Source organism: Sceloporus occidentalis, unplaced genomic scaffold (genome assembly GCF_023333645.1).
Source record: "Sceloporus occidentalis isolate IW3139 unplaced genomic scaffold, rSceOcc1.0.p SCAF_19, whole genome shotgun sequence".
NCBI classification, from domain to species: domain Eukaryota; kingdom Metazoa; phylum Chordata; class Lepidosauria; order Squamata; family Phrynosomatidae; genus Sceloporus; species Sceloporus occidentalis.
The window spans coordinates 12,738,576-12,757,090 of NW_028316999.1; the positions used below are offsets into that span (position 1 = coordinate 12,738,576).

At 45.4% G+C, this 18,515-nt stretch overlaps 2 protein-coding genes and 1 pseudogene across 2 annotated transcripts; all 3 read right to left on the reverse strand.

Annotated features, from left to right (window-relative positions):
- Positions 1–310: 310 nt before the first annotated feature.
- LOC149302450 (protein kinase C delta type pseudogene) lies at positions 311–1,042 on the reverse strand (annotated as a pseudogene).
- A 9,805-nt stretch (positions 1,043–10,847) lies between these two features.
- Positions 10,848–12,272, reverse strand: LOC149302451 (protein kinase C delta type-like). Its single transcript, XM_089482541.1, has one exon. The coding sequence runs from the start codon at positions 12,270–12,272 to the stop codon at positions 10,848–10,850; it is 1,425 nt and encodes a 474-aa protein (XP_089338667.1).
- A 2,624-nt stretch (positions 12,273–14,896) lies between these two features.
- Positions 14,897–16,321, reverse strand: LOC149302452 (protein kinase C delta type-like). Its single transcript, XM_089482542.1, has one exon. It carries the CDS (start codon positions 16,319–16,321, stop codon positions 14,897–14,899), a length of 1,425 nt encoding a protein of 474 aa, XP_089338668.1.
- Positions 16,322–18,515: the final 2,194 nt, after the last annotated feature.

An 18,515-nucleotide genomic window follows, 5' to 3' on the forward strand; every position in this document is an offset into this window, starting at 1 on the left:
GAATACACAGATCATCTTAAGTTCCATTCCATATATTTTTACAAAATTGTATATTTAAACTTAGGTCAAAGCTTTATTTACATCGCAGGTACCCTAAGTCACAAGGGTCTAGCTGGCCCTTACATATTCTAAAACCTATATAACATGGGGATTATAAATGCTTTGCAAATTGAACTAAGTACACTTGTTATGAAAACCAAATATTTGGTAAAGCAAACCACTAGGCTCAAGGATCGAATGAATTTTTGTTTATTGTCTGAGCATATGTGAAGAATCTGTCGTCTGAGCATGTCTGTTAAATGTGATCTGTTCACTTGAGAGAGATCATCCAATCTGGACTGACAAAGGAAAGGCCAAACAAGAACTGGTTGTTGCAAAGATGAGGGCATTTCTGGGTGACCTCCAGACATGGTGGCATGCGCTGGAGAGATTTCCGATTGTGCTTTGATCTTAAAGTCCAGTGCCGTGGAGGGGCTATCTGGCACTTTTCTAAATCTCCCCACTTGATGTTTTTAAAGAATGGGTGCTGCCTGATGTCACCTGTATTTCCAAGACGATGCTCAGGATCCTTTTTCAGGAGTTCTTTCAAGATGGCCACAGCTCGTTTGCTCAACCCTTTGTGGTAATGAGGGTCATCGTGAATAATTGAACGGGCCGTAGCTTTCTTACAGTTTCCACAACGGAAAGGAAATAGTCCCTCATTGAGCATGCGGAACAGCATCACTCCGAAGGACCACCAGTCCACAGCAGCTCCATATCCCTTGCCCAAATGTATCTCTGGGGCCATGTACAAGAAAGTCCCACAGCGTCCCGTTGTCAGTGTGGCTCCAAAAATATCTTCTGCGACAAGGCCAAAATCACTTATTTTGGCATGCCCTCTACCATCAAGTAAGATGTTGTCTGGTTTCAGGTCCCTATGGATAATGCCGCGGGAATGAAGGTATTGGAGGCCACAGGCTATTTCTGCTGAATAAAACCTTGCTGTCCTCTCCTTCATGCAGCCCACTCTGCGCATGTACTGTTCAAGGCTCCCTGCAGGCATGTATTCCATGAGAAAGAAGACACGGGTTTCTGTCTGGAAGGCAGCGTACCCGTGGCAGAAAAACGGGCTGTTCCTAGCCAACTCCAATGTCCTCTTCTCTGGTAATATATGCTTTGTGGCTTTTTTCGTAACCATTTTAACTGCTACCATGGAATCCTTTCCAGTGAATGAAGCCAACATGACTTTCCCAAATGCCCCCTGTCCTAGCTCAAACTGAAACCTAAGGCTGGACAGTGAAATGGGGAGGGAGTCTCTAGAGCTCTTCACACTTAGACAATCTTCTCCTGATCTATTTGGCTCCTCATATCTATGTATTTTCTTCTCAGGGGCACTGCTGTTTGCACTGATTTTGTGCCGTTTTCTCACATTCCTTCTTGCATCCTTTACAGAATGTTTTGTTTGCGCTGGACTATTTGCCCTGCTTTGGCACTGGATGTTCCCCTTTTCAGTACAACTGCAGCTTTCCTTTTCTCTTCTTCCCCCATTGCTCTTTTGGGGTACTGAGAGTCCTTTGTCCGAGGTCACCCTGTATTCATCTCTTCTCCTCCACCTTACTGCATTAAGTAAAGCATTTCCCGCCCTTCTGAAAAATGCACAGATTGTGCTTGGGCGGCGTTTCTGTGTTCTCCACCTTGGCAAACAGAAGAAGCTACATTCTTCCATAGCTTGTGGTGGGTTCCCACTATTTTCCATCTTGCTATTTCACAAAACTGGCTATAACACTTTTAACTTGCTATCAAAAGCACCTTGTAAGTGTGAAGCGCTGAACTGCACTGAGGCGTGGGGGAGTGGCCTGGAACTATAAACAGTGATGTCACTGGCCTTTATGATGTCATAATGCATAGATCAGGCAAAGGCAGTTTTGTTTAGATGTACGCCAGTGCTATTTAAAACCTCACTTTTCTAATTTAGGTGTTGATTTTTTTGAAAAAAAAAAATTTTTTTAATTGTAAGCAATGTGTGCTTTGCATAGGTTTTACCGGAGATATTATAGTTTGATGCCAACGTAAAATTTTATATGTATCCCAACTTTCTGTGTAGCAAACCATTACATTTTTTTTTCTGTGGTTACAATAAAAGGTTATAAGCTCCTCATTTCATTGCATACCTATATCAGATGGGGAGGAATTTTGTTGGCCATCCAACAAAATGTCCCTGAGTCTTGATGTGTTTTTGATTAAAGATGAAATGCTATTTATCATACAATGTAAAGTGGTCTTAAAGGTGTTATTCTAGGGCTGTTATTAATGTGAATGGTATAGTGGGTGAGCCTCTGCAGTCCTTTCATATCAGTACTGCTCATATGGGATAGTGCATGTCTTAGCAATGGGCACATACCTAAGCAGTTTGCATCGTCATAAGTGTGCTAGACTTGGTTTAGAATCAGTGCGGCTGTGGGGTTCCGTACATTACTTCAGCCAAGGACAGCAGTCCCTTATCAATGTGCTTAAAGATGACTATGGACACTTATTTTCCATACCAAATGTATTTGCCTACTTTGTTGACCCACTAGGCAACCCTAAACACTGGCTCCAACTTGTGTGAGCCAATGTAAGCATAGAAATAAGAATAAATAATATAGCAGCTGAATGTCAGTTATTGCGGCTTCTTGACATTGTTCTTGTTAGTTTTTCTGCATAGAGGAAACTCTCCCTGGCTGTGTTAAAATGTCACTTGAAGATGACTATTGGTGCATTCCATGTGCTGCCAGCCACCTAATTCACACAAATGATGCGGCCCATCCTGAAAATAAGTGTGTATTGCCAGGACTGCCTGGACTTTCCAAACACACATGGATGATGCCGCAAATGCCACTTTCAAGATTAAAATAACAATGGTACAGGAAGAATAGAAATAATGTGCACAAATAGAAGCTGGCGATCATAATATATAACACATACTTGTGTGCTTCAAGGACCCTTTCTGTGTGTTCTAGTTGGTTTTAATGCTTTTGTGACAAACTGCTGTATTTTATATAAGGGGTGCAGCCCTGCTAAAAAGAGGTTCCTGCATGTACAGCAAGCTAGTCTTTTCAATTTGCATAGGAAATGAGAGAATGGGACGGGGAAAATCAAAGAGCAAGGGGGGGGGATAAAGAGAAAGGGAAGCGGCAGGGAAAAAGACGAGAAGTAAAGAGAATCTGGTCCTGGGACCAGTCCTTATTTATACAACCTGGGCAAGTCATATGTATGCAATATGGGTGCTGGGCAAGTTCTATTTGTGAAATCTGGGTGCCAGGGCTGTCATTTGGGGTGTGCGACCTCTGATCCATGACTGCAACCTTTCCTACATTGTTTATTTGACCTATATCTTCAATGCTGAGTTTGCATGTGGTTTACAGTTGATCTATGCCTGCAAGGCTGTGTTTCCATGTGTTTATTTGATCTAAACCTGAACCACATGAGGTGAAGAGAAGTGTGGTACAGTGAAGGAGGGGACCAGAACACCTAAGTGCCTGAACACCTAAGGTTGGCACTGATCGTGACTCACGTTTTGGGTTACACGCCAGGATCGCACCATTGATTTACTATGCTCCTCTCCTGCCCTGCACATGTAGTGTGGGGACATCTTACGCGGACTCGCGCTAGGGTCAGCAGGAGGAAAGACTACACTGACTCTGACGGTCTCCTCCTAGACAGACAAGCCCTGGATAATAAGAGTAAGGGCTGCATGACTGGGCCTATATTAACAGTAAGCTGCTGTCAGGATGTAGAAAGGGGTCATCCGTAGGACATCCTATAGGGTTCCTTGTCCTGCTTGGGTGGGGTTTCTGGCTGTCTATTTATGGGACCCCCCTTTCCCGCCTTTGGTCAGACAATATTTCCAGCTTATTAAGCAGAGAATCTGTTAAAGCAGTGAATCTATTATCACTTTATCTCTTTATTCTTCATATCTACATACCTGCATATGGCTGATCAGGACGTTGATGCCATGCTGGCTGCCATCAGGGCTGCTGCTGTGGCCAATGGTGGTTCCTGGCTGCAAGACAAATTGGCTTCGTTAGTTTCTGACATGCCGGCCGGCCCTTCTGCTTCAGCTGGGGCCCGCAGGAGTAGGCCTCCGTCCCGGCTTAGTCCCGAGGTTTCCAGGAGGCCCGCCAGACGACCCAGACTTTCTGCTTCTCCCGGCGCTACTAGACCGTCGAATGCAGGAGGGACGTCCAGAAGGAATTCTGCCAGCCGTGGAAGATCTGCGAGACGGGCTCCTGTCCTCCCCTGTCCACCGGAACCTGTGGTCGCGCGGGATTCCGACGACGACGGCTCTTCTGATGTGGTTCCACCTACCCCGTTGCAGCGTTCATCGTCCGGACGTGTTTCTCCTCCGTCTGTTTCCCGGTCACGGCGTCCTCTTTCTTCTGTTGTGGTCCCTGCTCCCGGCGGCGTGTCTCCTTTCAATATGGCCCCCGCCATGCCGGGTTTATCACGTGGCCGGCAGAGGTCGTCGCGGGCTGTGACGTCATCGAGGCGCCGAGGTGAAGAGGATGCGAGCGGCCATCTTTTTGGTGTCTGCAGGGATTCGCCGGCTGTTTCTCACTCTCGTTTGGGCCGTGCGGCGCTTCCTTCGCCCGCAGAGGCTGGTGCTCATCAGGATACATCTCAGCAGGCGTCTGGTTGTTCTCCGTTGCTGTTTCCCGACGACTGTTCCGCTCCAGATGCCGCTGCTGCTGCAGAACATCTTCTTCCGTCCGGAATGGCTCCCCTGCAACCCAGCAGTTCTGGTGAGCATGTTCAGGATTCTGGTCCTGTTGCACAACACCCTCCTATACATACTTCTTTCCCTTTGTCTGCTGCTGTTGGGGGTCCTGTTTCCTGCGCTGCGTCCCCTCCCCCTTTGCCACAGGTGTCTCCTTTACCATTTATGGATTTATTTTCGGGTTTTCGTTCATTTTTACAGCAATGTGAGGAGAGGTTCAGGGCTGGTAACCTGTGCCCGCAGGCGGTCTGGAGTGGTTATGCTCCACAGCCCACTGGTGTTTTGCCCCCCCCTTTGGGTACGGTGGCCAGCTCAGTACCTGCTCCACCTGTGCCTGCCCCTTCCACGGTGGCGCCGTCGCTGCAGACGGTGGAAAAGGCTACGGTAAAAAGTTCTGACAAGCCCGAGAGGGTTGGTGATTCGGCACATGGTGAAGTTTATGTGTGCTTCGAGGGCCCGCTTGGGGCGCATCTCAAGCAGGAGGTGAGGGAGCGTATATGGAAGGGCGAGTATGTTGAAATTTTTTCTCTTCTTCCCTTGGAGAAATTTAATTTGGATAGGGGCTCTAAAGGGGATGAGAGTAAGAAGGAGGAGGAAGAAAAGAGGCGCTATCGCCTCATTCCTCGTACGTTTACGAACTGGTTGCAGGCTTTTGCTATCTTGGCAAGTGTCATCGGCGAGAAAAACCCTGAGCATTGCTCAGGATTGTTCTGCTATATGGATAGCATCGGAGAAGCTTACCGGGTGTATGGGGGCATGGCATGGCTGCGTTATGACGAGCAATTTAGGCAGCGTATGTCAGTCCGTAAGAATATTCGTTGGGACCACAAGGACATTGCCTTGTGGCTCCGGGTTACTGCCCCGGCCAGGTCTTCGGGTAACCCCTTTACAGGGACTGCCGGGGGTGCTTCGGCAGCCGCGTCTTCGGCAGGCAATAAGAAAGGCTGTTGTTGGCAGTTCAACCAGGGTATGTGTCGGTGGGGAGCTTCCTGCAGATACAGACACGAGTGTTCGGTCTGTGGGGGTTCCCATGCCTCATCTAAATGCTTTAAAAAGGCAAAATCCGCTTCCGCCGCGAGCACTGTTGCAAAGGGGGAGAACTCCGGTGAACGCTCACGCGATGCTACCGTGGCTTCGGCGTTATGAGGATGAGGTAGCTGCTGAATTGTTGTGGTTTGGTTTTACAGAAGGTTTTCGTATTCCTTGTCGGGCTGAGCGAGGTTCGTTCGATGTTAAAAATTTGCAGTCTGCTTTGTCTTTTCCGGAAGTGGTCACCGAGAAGTTGCGGAAAGAGGTCGCTTTGGGGAGAATAGCGGGCCCTTTTCTTTTTTCCCCTCTTCCGGATTTGATTGTATCCCCTTTGGGTGTTGTCCCTAAAAAAGAAGCAGGCAAGTTTAGATTAATACATCACTTGTCCTATCCGAAGGGCTCTTCGGTAAATGATGGTATCGATAGGGAGTGTTGTGTTGTTTCGTATACCCCTTTTGACCGGGCTTTACACTGGGTTAGGTCGTATGGCGCTGGTACTCTGATGGCTAAGACTGACGTGGAGTCTGCGTTTCGCCTCCTTCCAGTTCATCCGGAAAGTTTCAGGTTGTTGGGTTTTAAGTGGGACGGGCAGTTTTATGTGGATCGTTGTCTTCCCATGGGCTGTTCCATTTCGTGCTCGTACTTTGAAACTTTCAGCAGTTTTCTGGAATGGGTCATTAGGACGGAATCTGGTATTCCCTCCTTGATCCACTATCTGGATGATTTTTTGTGCATTGGTCCTCCGCGCTCTTGGCTGTGTCACGTCCTTTTACAAACTACGCAGCGCGTCATGGCTTCTTTTGGGGTTCCCTTGTCGCCCGAAAAGACTGAGGGTCCTTCTGAGGTTATAAAATTTCTGGGAATCGAGATTGATTCCCGGGTCTTGTGCTGCCGTCTCCCGTTAGACAAAGTGGTTGATTTGCGGTCCACGGTCCAGACTGTTGTTGCTAAGAAGAAGGTAACCCTGAAGGAGTTGCAATCGCTCCTTGGTAAGCTGAATTTTGCCTGTAGGATTATTCCTATGGGCCGTATTTTCTGTAGGCGTCTGTCATTAGCCACGTCCGGTGCTCGCGCCCCTCACCATTTTATTAGGGTTACTGCTGATCATAAGGACGATCTGCGTGTGTGGGATATCTTTCTGCGCGATTTTAATGGTCAAACGTTTTGGTTGGATAGCGAGGTTTCGAATTCTGAGTTGTGCCTCTGGACCGATGCGGCGGGTTCTTCTGGGTACGGTGCGTATTTTCGTGGGCATTGGAGTGCGGGGGCTTGGCCCCAGTGCTGGCGGGATGATGGGTTGACCGCGAACTTGACCTTTTTGGAGCTGTTCCCGATATTGGTTTCCGTTTATGTTTGGGGCGATTTACTGCGCAACAAAAAGGTGCGTTTTTATTGCGACAATTTAAGTGTGGTGCACGCTATCAACAACGTTACTGCTTCTTCCCCTCCAGTGGTTCGGCTGTTACGCAATTTAGTATTACTTTGTTTGCGTTTCAATATATACCTTAGGGCTCAACATCTGCCCGGTGTGGAGAACGAAATTGCAGATTCTCTGTCTCGGTTTCAGCTGGAGCGATTCCGGATCCTGGCCCCAGATGCGGATTCGGATGGAGTGGAGTGCCCTGTGGAACTCTGGGATTTGGGAGTAGTGGTGCGATGGCCTTAATCCGACGCTCTATGGCTGACAGCACGTGGACGGCTTACTGTAGCATTTGGGAGGAATGGTCGGCTACGTTGGCTGAAGCCGGCGACTCTGTGCGGGATGACGATAAGTTGGCAGTATTGCTTTGGTTTTTGGGGGATGCTTACTCCAGCGGCGTGTCTGTGTCGTGCATTTCCCGCAAAATGGCTGCCCTGGCTTTTTATTTCAAGCTTATGGGATCTAAGGACCTCACGAAATGCTTTCTGGTTAGGCAGGCTCTGAAGGGTTACAAGAAGGGTTACTTTCAGCGCGACACTCGCCGCCCAGTTACGCTGGATCTATTGGAGCGTTTGTTCCGTGTTCTGCCTTCTGTTTGTACCTCGGCTTACGAAAGTACGCTTTTTCAGCTGAGTTTTACGCTTGCGTTTTTTGGGGCGTTACGAGTTTCGGAACTGGTCTTCCCGACTAGGCGTTGCCCCGGTGGCTTGCGTTACTGCGACGTGTTCCCGAGTATGGACAGCCTTTGTCTACGCATATATCGCTCCAAGACTGACCAGTGTGGGAAGGGCTTTACGGTGCATTTAGCGCGTTTTGAAGGTAGTGATCTCTGCCCGCTGCTTTGCTTACGGAACTACTTGGCGATTAGACCTCACGGTGACGGGCCATTGCTGATTCATGAGGATGGCTCTTTTCTTTCCCGTTTCCAATTCGTTGCAGTTTTCCGGCGCTGCTTGGCTGCTTTGTTCCTTCCCCCTCATGAGTATTGCTCTCATTCCTTCCGCATTGGTGCGGCTACTCAGGCAGCTCGATGGGGCCTGTGCGATTCTGTTATCAAGAGAATCGGGCGATGGGAATCGGCCCGTTTCAAGTCTTATATTCGCCCCCTTTTGATATAACTATAAAACAAAACAAAAAAAAAAATAATAATAATGATAATAAATAAATACATAATTACGCCTACTGCTAATCGCTATGGGTTTGCATTTATGCGTAGTAAACGAAAAAAAAAAAAAAAAATTCAAAAAAAAAAACAAAAAAACAAACAAACAAAAAAAAAAAAAAAAATGTAATAAAAAAAACAAAAAAAAAACAAAAATAACAAACTACATTTGATGCTTGTTGTTGCGGAGCTTCCTGTCTGGTGGCGAATGTTTTCCTTTCTGTGTGTTTCTGATCGCGTTTTTTTCTGCTTTTTCCGACGTCTTGTTGTTTCTGTTTCTTTCTTTAGGTTGCAGGACGTGTTTAGTTTGGATAGTTGGCCACTCCTACGTTTTTTGGGCCGAGCGTAGAGCGGCACTTCGGCGCTCGGGTCGTCAGTTGGGTTTTGTCCTGCCTGAAGTGAAGATCCATTGGATGGGCGTGAGGGGCCTTCGCTGGGAAGGGATTGCTTACGAATTGGAGCGGGCTATTCGGCTTGACAGGCCTCCCCAGATTTTGGTTATCCACGCGGGTGGGAACGATTTATGTTCGGTGCCCCTTCGGCGCCTCAAAAAAGATATTAAGTGTGATATCGTTCGTTTCCAGGCTTCTATGCCCGGTGTCATTATAGTGTGGTCCGAGATCATCCCCAGGTTATTTTGGAGGGGTGCGAGGTCGTTGGCTGGGATTAATAGGGCTCGCCTGAACGTAAATAAGGCTATTGCTCGTTTCGTTGCGTTGCAAGGAGGTCTGGTGATTTCTCACCCTGAGATTACGACTGACTCCCCGGCGTTTTTTCGAGATGACGGTGTTCACCTGAGCGATGTGGGAGCCGATCTGTGGTGTCTCGAGGTCACCACGGGTATTGAACGTGCTGTCCAGTTGTGGAGGAATCTCCGCGTTTAAGGCGGTCAAACGCGTAGATTATGGCTGAATTCTGAGCTTTAAGGTGGTATGTTTACAGTTGGCTGTTATGCCGACGTTATGTTTCTTGTTAATTTCTCCACGGGTTCAGTCCCTGGGGGAATTTTGGAAGGGTAGGGTGTTCCGACCCAACGGTTCCCGTATGGTATTTGGCGGGACATCCCTACAAATGTTATTTAACAATGTTTATGTTTTACTAATTTTCTACATTTTTTGTCACAGTAATAAAGCGCTGTGGCCTTACATTTTCCAACGACCTCCTGGCTTTTGTGTTTTTATTTATGTGTTTCAACTGTATGTTAATATATAGTGCCCGAGTCAAGACAAGCCCTGGATAATAAGAGTAAGGGCTGCATGACTGGGCCTATATTAACAGTAAGCTGCTGTCAGGATGTAGAAAGGGGTCATCCGTAGGACATCCTATAGGGTTCCTTGTCCTGCTTGGGTGGGGTTTCTGGCTGTCTATTTATGGGACCCCCCTTTCCCGCCTTTGGTCAGACAATATTTCCAGCTTATTAAGCAGAGAATCTGTTAAAGCAGTGAATAACCGCCCTCCCTCCCCAAATTTTCACTTTTATTTATCTGAACGGAGTCTATGGCTGAATTCTGAGCTTTAAGGTGGTATGTTTACAGTTGGCTGTTATGCCGACGTTATGTTTCTTGTTAATTTCTCCACGGGTTCAGTCCCTGGGGGAATTTTGGAAGGGTAGGGTGTTCCGACCCAACGGTTCCCGTATGGTATTTGGCGGGACATCCCTACAAATGTTATTTAACAATGTTTATGTTTTACTAATTTTCTACATTTTTTGTCACAGTAATAAAGCGCTGTGGCCTTACATTTTCCAACGACCTCCTGGCTTTTGTGTTTTTATTTATGTGTTTCAACTGTATGTTAATATATAGTGCCCGAGTCATGCAGAGTCAGCAAGTACGTTTGTTTGTTGGCTTGGGTTGGGTTTGGGGCCAAATTGCATGCTAAGAAGTGCGTGCGTGTGTGTGTGTGTGTGTGTGTGGGGGGGTCAATCAATATTAAAACTGTCCTGAGCATACATTTAACACGCAATCCACTTTCACTGAAACTTTTAGATGACTCATTCAGTCAAGGCTGAAATTACTTTAAACTGATTAACTTCTCATTTCTCAGGCTTGATTTGACCAATTAGTTTTTTCCCCCAATTATGGGCCCTTCAGGCTCCCCACAGATTCAGCCCTTTTCTATTGGCATTTTTTTCTCTTATTTCTATGACTTATGTACACCATCAATTTGTTAAAGGATTGTGTTTATCCTGGAATACACAGATCATCTTAAGTTCCATTCCATATATTTTTACAAAATTGTATATTTAAACTTAGGTCAAAGCTTTATTTACATCGCAGGTACCCTAAGTCACAAGGGTCTAGCTGGCCCTTACATATTCTAAAACCTATATAACATGGGGATTATAAATGCTTTGCAAATTGAACTAAGTACACTTGTTATGAAAACCAAATATTTGGTAAAGCAAACCACTAGGCTCAAGGATCGAATGAATTTTTGTTTATTGTCTGAGCATATGTGAAGAATCTGTCGTCTGAGCATGTCTGTTAAATGTGATCTGTTCACTTGAGAGAGATCATCCAATCTGGACTGACAAAGGAAAGGCCAAACAAGAACTGGTTGTTGCAAAGATGAGGGCATTTCTGGGTGACCTCCAGACATGGTGGCATGCGCTGGAGAGATTTCCGATTGTGCTTTGATCTTAAAGTCCAGTGCCGTGGAGGGGCTATCTGGCACTTTTCTAAATCTCCCCACTTGATGTTTTTAAAGAATGGGTGCTGCCTGATGTCACCTGTATTTCCAAGACGATGCTCAGGATCCTTTTTCAGGAGTTCTTTCAAGATGGCCACAGCTCGTTTGCTCAACCCTTTGTGGTAATGAGGGTCATCGTGAATAATTGAACGGGCCGTAGCTTTCTTACAGTTTCCACAACGGAAAGGAAATAGTCCCTCATTGAGCATGCGGAACAGCATCACTCCGAAGGACCACCAGTCCACAGCAGCTCCATATCCCTTGCCCAAATGTATCTCTGGGGCCATGTACAAGAAAGTCCCACAGCGTCCCGTTGTCAGTGTGGCTCCAAAAATATCTTCTGCGACAAGGCCAAAATCACTTATTTTGGCATGCCCTCTACCATCAAGTAAGATGTTGTCTGGTTTCAGGTCCCTATGGATAATGCCGCGGGAATGAAGGTATTGGAGGCCACAGGCTATTTCTGCTGAATAAAACCTTGCTGTCCTCTCCTTCATGCAGCCCACTCTGCGCATGTACTGTTCAAGGCTCCCTGCAGGCATGTATTCCATGAGAAAGAAGACACGGGTTTCTGTCTGGAAGGCAGCGTACCCGTGGCAGAGAAACGGGCTGTTCCTAGCCAACTCCAATGTCCTCTTCTCTGGTAATATATGCTTTGTGGCTTTTTTCGTAACCATTTTAACTGCTACCATGGAATCCTTTCCAGTGAATGAAGCCAACATGACTTTCCCAAATGCCCCCTGTCCTAGCTCAAACTGAAACCTAAGGCTGGACAGTGAAATGGGGAGGGAGTCTCTAGAGCTCTTCACACTTAGACAATCTTCTCCTGATCTATTTGGCTCCTCATATCTATGTATTTTCTTCTCAGGGGCACTGCTGTTTGCACTGATTTTGTGCCGTTTTCTCACATTCCTTCTTGCATCCTTTACAGAATGTTTTGTTTGCGCTGGACTATTTGCCCTGCTTTGGCACTGGATGTTCCCCTTTTCAGTACAACTGCAGCTTTCCTTTTCTCTTCTTCCCCCATTGCTCTTTTGGGGTACTGAGAGTCCTTTGTCCGAGGTCACCCTGTATTCATCTCTTCTCCTCCACCTTACTGCATTAAGTAAAGCATTTCCCGCCCTTCTGAAAAATGCACAGATTGTGCTTGGGCGGCGTTTCTGTGTTCTCCACCTTGGCAAACAGAAGAAGCTACATTCTTCCATAGCTTGTGGTGGGTTCCCACTATTTTCCATCTTGCTATTTCACAAAACTGGCTATAACACTTTTAACTTGCTATCAAAAGCACCTTGTAAGTGTGAAGCGCTGAACTGCACTGAGGCGTGGGGGAGTGGCCTGGAACTATAAACAGTGATGTCACTGGCCTTTATGATGTCATAATGCATAGATCAGGCAAAGGCAGTTTTGTTTAGATGTACGCCAGTGCTATTTAAAACCTCACTTTTCTAATTTAGGTGTTGATTTTTTTGAAAAAAAAAAATGTTTTTAATTGTAAGCAATGTGTGCTTTGTATAGGTTTTACCAGAGATATTATAGTTTGATGCCAACGTAAAATTTTATATGTATCCCAACTTTCTGTGTAGCAAACCATTACATTTTTTTTCTGTGGTTACAATAAAAGGTTATAAGCTCCTCATTTCATTGCATACCTATATCAGATGGGGAGGAATTTTGTTGGCCATCCAACAAAATGTCCCTGAGTCTTGATGTGTTTTTGATTAAAGATGAAATGCTATTTATCATACAATGTAAAGTGGTCTTAAAGGTGTTATTCTAGGGCTGTTATTAATGTGAATGGTATAGTGGGTGAGCCTCTGCAGTCCTTTCATATCAGTACTGCTCATATGGGATAGTGCATGTCTTAGCAATGGGCACATACCTAAGCAGTTTGCATCGTCATAAGTGTGCTAGACTTGGTTTAGAATCAGTGCGGCTGTGGGGTTCCGTACATTACTTCAGCCAAGGACAGCAGTCCCTTATCAATGTGCTTAAAGATGACTATGGACACTTATTTTTCATACCAAATGTATTTGCCTACTTTGTTGACCCACTAGGCAACCCTAAACACTGGCTCCAACTTGTGTGAGCCAATGTAAGCATAGAAATAAGAATAAATAATATAGCAGCTGAATGTCAGTTATTGCGGCTTCTTGACATTGTTCTTGTTAGTTTTTCTGCATAGAGGAAACTCTCCCTGGCTGTGTTAAAATGTCACTTGAAGATGACTATTGGTGCATTCCATGTGCTGCCAGCCACCTAATTCACACAAATGATGCGGCCCATCCTGAAAATAAGTGTGTATTGCCAGGACTGCCTGGACTTTCCAAACACACATGGATGATGCCGCAAATGCCACTTTCAAGATTAAAATAACAATGGTACAGGAAGAATAGAAATAATGTGCACAAATAGAAGCTGGCGATCATAATATATAACACATACTTGTGTGCTTCAAGGACCCTTTCTGTGTGTTCTAGTTGGTTTTAATGCTTTTGTGACAAACTGCTGTATTTTATATAAGGGGTGCAGCCCTGCTAAAAAGAGGTTCCTGCATGTACAGCAAGCTAGTCTTTTCAATTTGCATAGGAAATGAGAGAATGGGACGGGGAAAATCAAAGAGCAAGGGGGGGGGATAAAGAGAAAGGGAAGCGGCAGGGAAAAAGACGAGAAGTAAAGAGAATCTGGTCCTGGGACCAGTCCTTATTTATACAACCTGGGCAAGTCATATGTATGCAATATGGGTGCTGGGCAAGTTCTATTTGTGAAATCTGGGTGCCAGGGCTGTCATTTGGGGTGTGCGACCTCTGATCCATGACTGCAACCTTTCCTACATTGTTTATTTGACCTATATCTTCAATGCTGAGTTTGCATGTGGTTTACAGTTGATCTATGCCTGCAAGGCTGTGTTTCCATGTGTTTATTTGATCTAAACCTGAACCACATGAGGTGAAGAGAAGTGTGGTACAGTGAAGGAGGGGACCAGAACACCTAAGTGCCTGAACACCTAAGGTTGGCACTGATCGTGACTCACGTTTTGGGTTACACGCCAGGATCGCACCATTGATTTACTATGCTCCTCTCCTGCCCTGCACATGTAGTGTGGGGACGTCTTACGCGGACTCGCGCTAGGGTCAGCAGGAGGAAAGACTACACTGACTCTGACTGTCTCCTCCTAGACTGCAGAGTCAGCAAGTACGTTTGTTTGTTGGCTTGGGTTGGGTTTGGGGCCAAATTGCATGCTAAGAAGTGCGTGCGTGTGTGTGTGTGTGTGGGGGGGGGTCAATCAATATTAAAACTGTCCTGAGCATACATTTAACACGCAATCCACTTTCACTGAAACTTTTAGATGACTCATTCAGTCAAGGCTGAAATTACTTTAAACTGATTAACTTCTCATTTCTCAGGCTTGATTTGACCAATTAGTTTTTTCCCCCAATTATGGGCCCTTCAGGCTCCCCACAGATTCAGCCCTTTTCTATTGGCATTTTTTTCTCTTATTTCTATGACTTATGTACACCATCAATTTGTTAAAGGATTGTGTTTATCCTGGAATACACAGATCATCTTAAGTTCCATTCCATATATTTTTACAAAATTGTATATTTAAACTTAGGTCAAAGCTTTATTTACATCGCAGGTACCCTAAGTCACAAGGGTCTAGCTGGCCCTTACATATTCTAAAACCTATATAACATGGGGATTATAAATGCTTTGCAAATTGAACTAAGTACACTTGTTATGAAAACCAAATATTTGGTAAAGCAAACCACTAGGCTCAAGGATCGAATGAATTTTTGTTTATTGTCTGAGCATATGTGAAGAATCTGTCGTCTGAGCATGTCTGTTAAATGTGATCTGTTCACTTGAGAGAGATCATCCAATCTGGACTGACAAAGGAAAGGCCAAACAAGAACTGGTTGTTGCAAAGATGAGGGCATTTCTGGGTGACCTCCAGACATGGTGGCATGCGCTGGAGAGATTTCCGATTGTGCTTTGATCTTAAAGTCCAGTGCCGTGGAGGGGCTATCTGGCACTTTTCTAAATCTCCCCACTTGATGTTTTTAAAGAATGGGTGCTGCCTGATGTCACCTGTATTTCCAAGACGATGCTCAGGATCCTTTTTCAGGAGTTCTTTCAAGATGGCCACAGCTCGTTTGCTCAACCCTTTGTGGTAATGAGGGTCATCGTGAATAATTGAACGGGCCGTAGCTTTCTTACAGTTTCCACAACGGAAAGGAAATAGTCCCTCATTGAGCATGCGGAACAGCATCACTCCGAAGGACCACCAGTCCACAGCAGCTCCATATCCCTTGCCCAAATGTATCTCTGGGGCCATGTACAAGAAAGTCCCACAGCGTCCCGTTGTCAGTGTGGCTCCAAAAATATCTTCTGCGACAAGGCCAAAATCACTTATTTTGGCATGCCCTCTACCATCAAGTAAGATGTTGTCTGGTTTCAGGTCCCTATGGATAATGCCGCGGGAATGAAGGTATTGGAGGCCACAGGCTATTTCTGCTGAATAAAACCTTGCTGTCCTCTCCTTCATGCAGCCCACTCTGCGCATGTACTGTTCAAGGCTCCCTGCAGGCATGTATTCCATGAGAAAGAAGACACGGGTTTCTGTCTGGAAGGCAGCGTACCCGTGGCAGAGAAACGGGCTGTTCCTAGCCAACTCCAATGTCCTCTTCTCTGGTAATATATGCTTTGTGGCTTTTTTCGTAACCATTTTAACTGCTACCATGGAATCCTTTCCAGTGAATGAAGCCAACATGACTTTCCCAAATGCCCCCTGTCCTAGCTCAAACTGAAACCTAAGGCTGGACAGTGAAATGGGGAGGGAGTCTCTAGAGCTCTTCACACTTAGACAATCTTCTCCTGATCTATTTGGCTCCTCATATCTATGTATTTTCTTCTCAGGGGCACTGCTGTTTGCACTGATTTTGTGCCGTTTTCTCACATTCCTTCTTGCATCCTTTACAGAATGTTTTGTTTGCGCTGGACTATTTGCCCTGCTTTGGCACTGGATGTTCCCCTTTTCAGTACAACTGCAGCTTTCCTTTTCTCTTCTTCCCCCATTGCTCTTTTGGGGTACTGAGAGTCCTTTGTCCGAGGTCACCCTGTATTCATCTCTTCTCCTCCACCTTACTGCATTAAGTAAAGCATTTCCCGCCCTTCTGAAAAATGCACAGATTGTGCTTGGGCGGCGTTTCTGTGTTCTCCACCTTGGCAAACAGAAGAAGCTACATTCTTCCATAGCTTGTGGTGGGTTCCCACTATTTTCCATCTTGCTATTTCACAAAACTGGCTATAACACTTTTAACTTGCTATCAAAAGCACCTTGTAAGTGTGAAGCGCTGAACTGCACTGAGGCGTGGGGGAGTGGCCTGGAACTATAAACAGTGATGTCACTGGCCTTTATGATGTCATAATGCATAGATCAGGCAAAGGCAGTTTTGTTTAGATGTACGCCAGTGCTATTTAAAACCTCACTTTTCTAATTTAGGTGTTGATTTTTTTGAAAAAAAAAAATTTTTTTAATTGTAAGCAATGTGTGCTTTGTATAGGTTTTACCGGAGATATTATAGTTTGATGCCAACGTAAAATTTTATATGTATCCCAACTTTCTGTGTAGCAAACCATTACATTTTTTTTTCTGTGGTTACAATAAAAGGTTATAAGCTCCTCATTTCATTGCATACCTATATCAGATGGGGAGGAATTTTGTTGGCCATCCAACAAAATGTCCCTGAGTCTTGATGTGTTTTTGATTAAAGATGAAATGCTATTTATCATACAATGTAAAGTGGTCTTAAAGGTGTTATTCTAGGGCTGTTATTAATGTGAATGGTATAGTGGGTGAGCCTCTGCAGTCCTTTCATATCAGTACTGCTCATATGGGATAGTGCATGTCTTAGCAATGGGCACATACCTAAGCAGTTTGCATCGTCATAAGTGTGCTAGACTTGGTTTAGAATCAGTGCGGCTGTGGGGTTCCGTACATTACTTCAGCCAAGGACAGCAGTCCCTTATCAATGTGCTTAAAGATGACTATGGACACTTATTTTCCATACCAAATGTATTTGCCTACTTTGTTGACCCACTAGGCAACCCTAAACACTGGCTCCAACTTGTGTGAGCCAATGTAAGCATAGAAATAAGAATAAATAATATAGCAGCTGAATGTCAGTTATTGCGGCTTCTTGACATTGTTCTTGTTAGTTTTTCTGCATAGAGGAAACTCTCCCTGGCTGTGTTAAAATGTCACTTGAAGATGACTATTGGTGCATTCCATGTGCTGCCAGCCACCTAATTCACACAAATGATGCGGCCCATCCTGAAAATAAGTGTGTATTGCCAGGACTGCCTGGACTTTCCAAACACACATGGATGATGCCGCAAATGCCACTTTCAAGATTAAAATAACAATGGTACAGGAAGAATAGAAATAATGTGCACAAATAGAAGCTGGCGATCATAATATATAACACATACTTGTGTGCTTCAAGGACCCTTTCTGTGTGTTCTAGTTGGTTTTAATGCTTTTGTGACAAACTGCTGTATTTTATATAAGGGGTGCAGCCCTGCTAAAAAGAGGTTCCTGCATGTACAGCAAGCTAGTCTTTTCAATTTGCATAGGAAATGAGAGAATGGGACGGGGAAAATCAAAGAGCAAGGGGGGGGGGGATAAAGAGAAAGGGAAGCGGCAGGGAAAAAGACGAGAAGTAAAGAGAATCTGGTCCTGGGACCAGTCCTTATTTATACAACCTGGGCAAGTCATATGTATGCAATATGGGTGCTGGGCAAGTTCTATTTGTGAAATCTGGGTGCCAGGGCTGTCATTTGGGGTGTGCGACCTCTGATCCATGACTGCAACCTTTCCTACATTGTTTATTTGACCTATATCTTCAATGCTGAGTTTGCATGTGGTTTACAGTTGATCTATGCCTGCAAGGCTGTGTTTCCATGTGTTTATTTGATCTAAACCTGAACCACATGAGGTGAAGAGAAGTGTGGTACAGTGAAGGAGGGGACCAGAACACCTAAGTGCCTGAACACCTAAGGTTGGCACTGATCGTGACTCACGTTTTGGGTTACACGCCAGGATCGCACCATTGATTTACTATGCTCCTCTCCTGCCCTGCACATGTAGTGTGGGGACGTCTTACGCGGACTCGCGCTAGGGTCAGCAGGAGGAAAGACTACACTGACTCTGACGGTCTCCTCCTAGACAGACAAGCCCTGGATAATAAGAGTAAGGGCTGCATGACTGGGCCTATATTAACAGTAAGCTGCTGTCAGGATGTAGAAAGGGGTCATCCGTAGGACATCCTATAGGGTTCCTTGTCCTGCTTGGGTGGGGTTTCTGGCTGTCTATTTATGGGACCCCCCTTTCCCGCCTTTGGTCAGACAATATTTCCAGCTTATTAAGCAGAGAATCTGTTAAAGCAGTGAATCTATTATCACTTTATCTCTTTATT

Bases quoted from the DNA above. Each gene is read 5' to 3' on its own strand.
- LOC149302451 (XM_089482541.1), bottom strand. From the start codon at position 12,272: ATGGAAAATAGTGGGAACCCACCACAAGCTATGGAAGAATGTAGCTTC.
- LOC149302452 (XM_089482542.1), bottom strand. From the start codon at position 16,321: ATGGAAAATAGTGGGAACCCACCACAAGCTATGGAAGAATGTAGCTTC.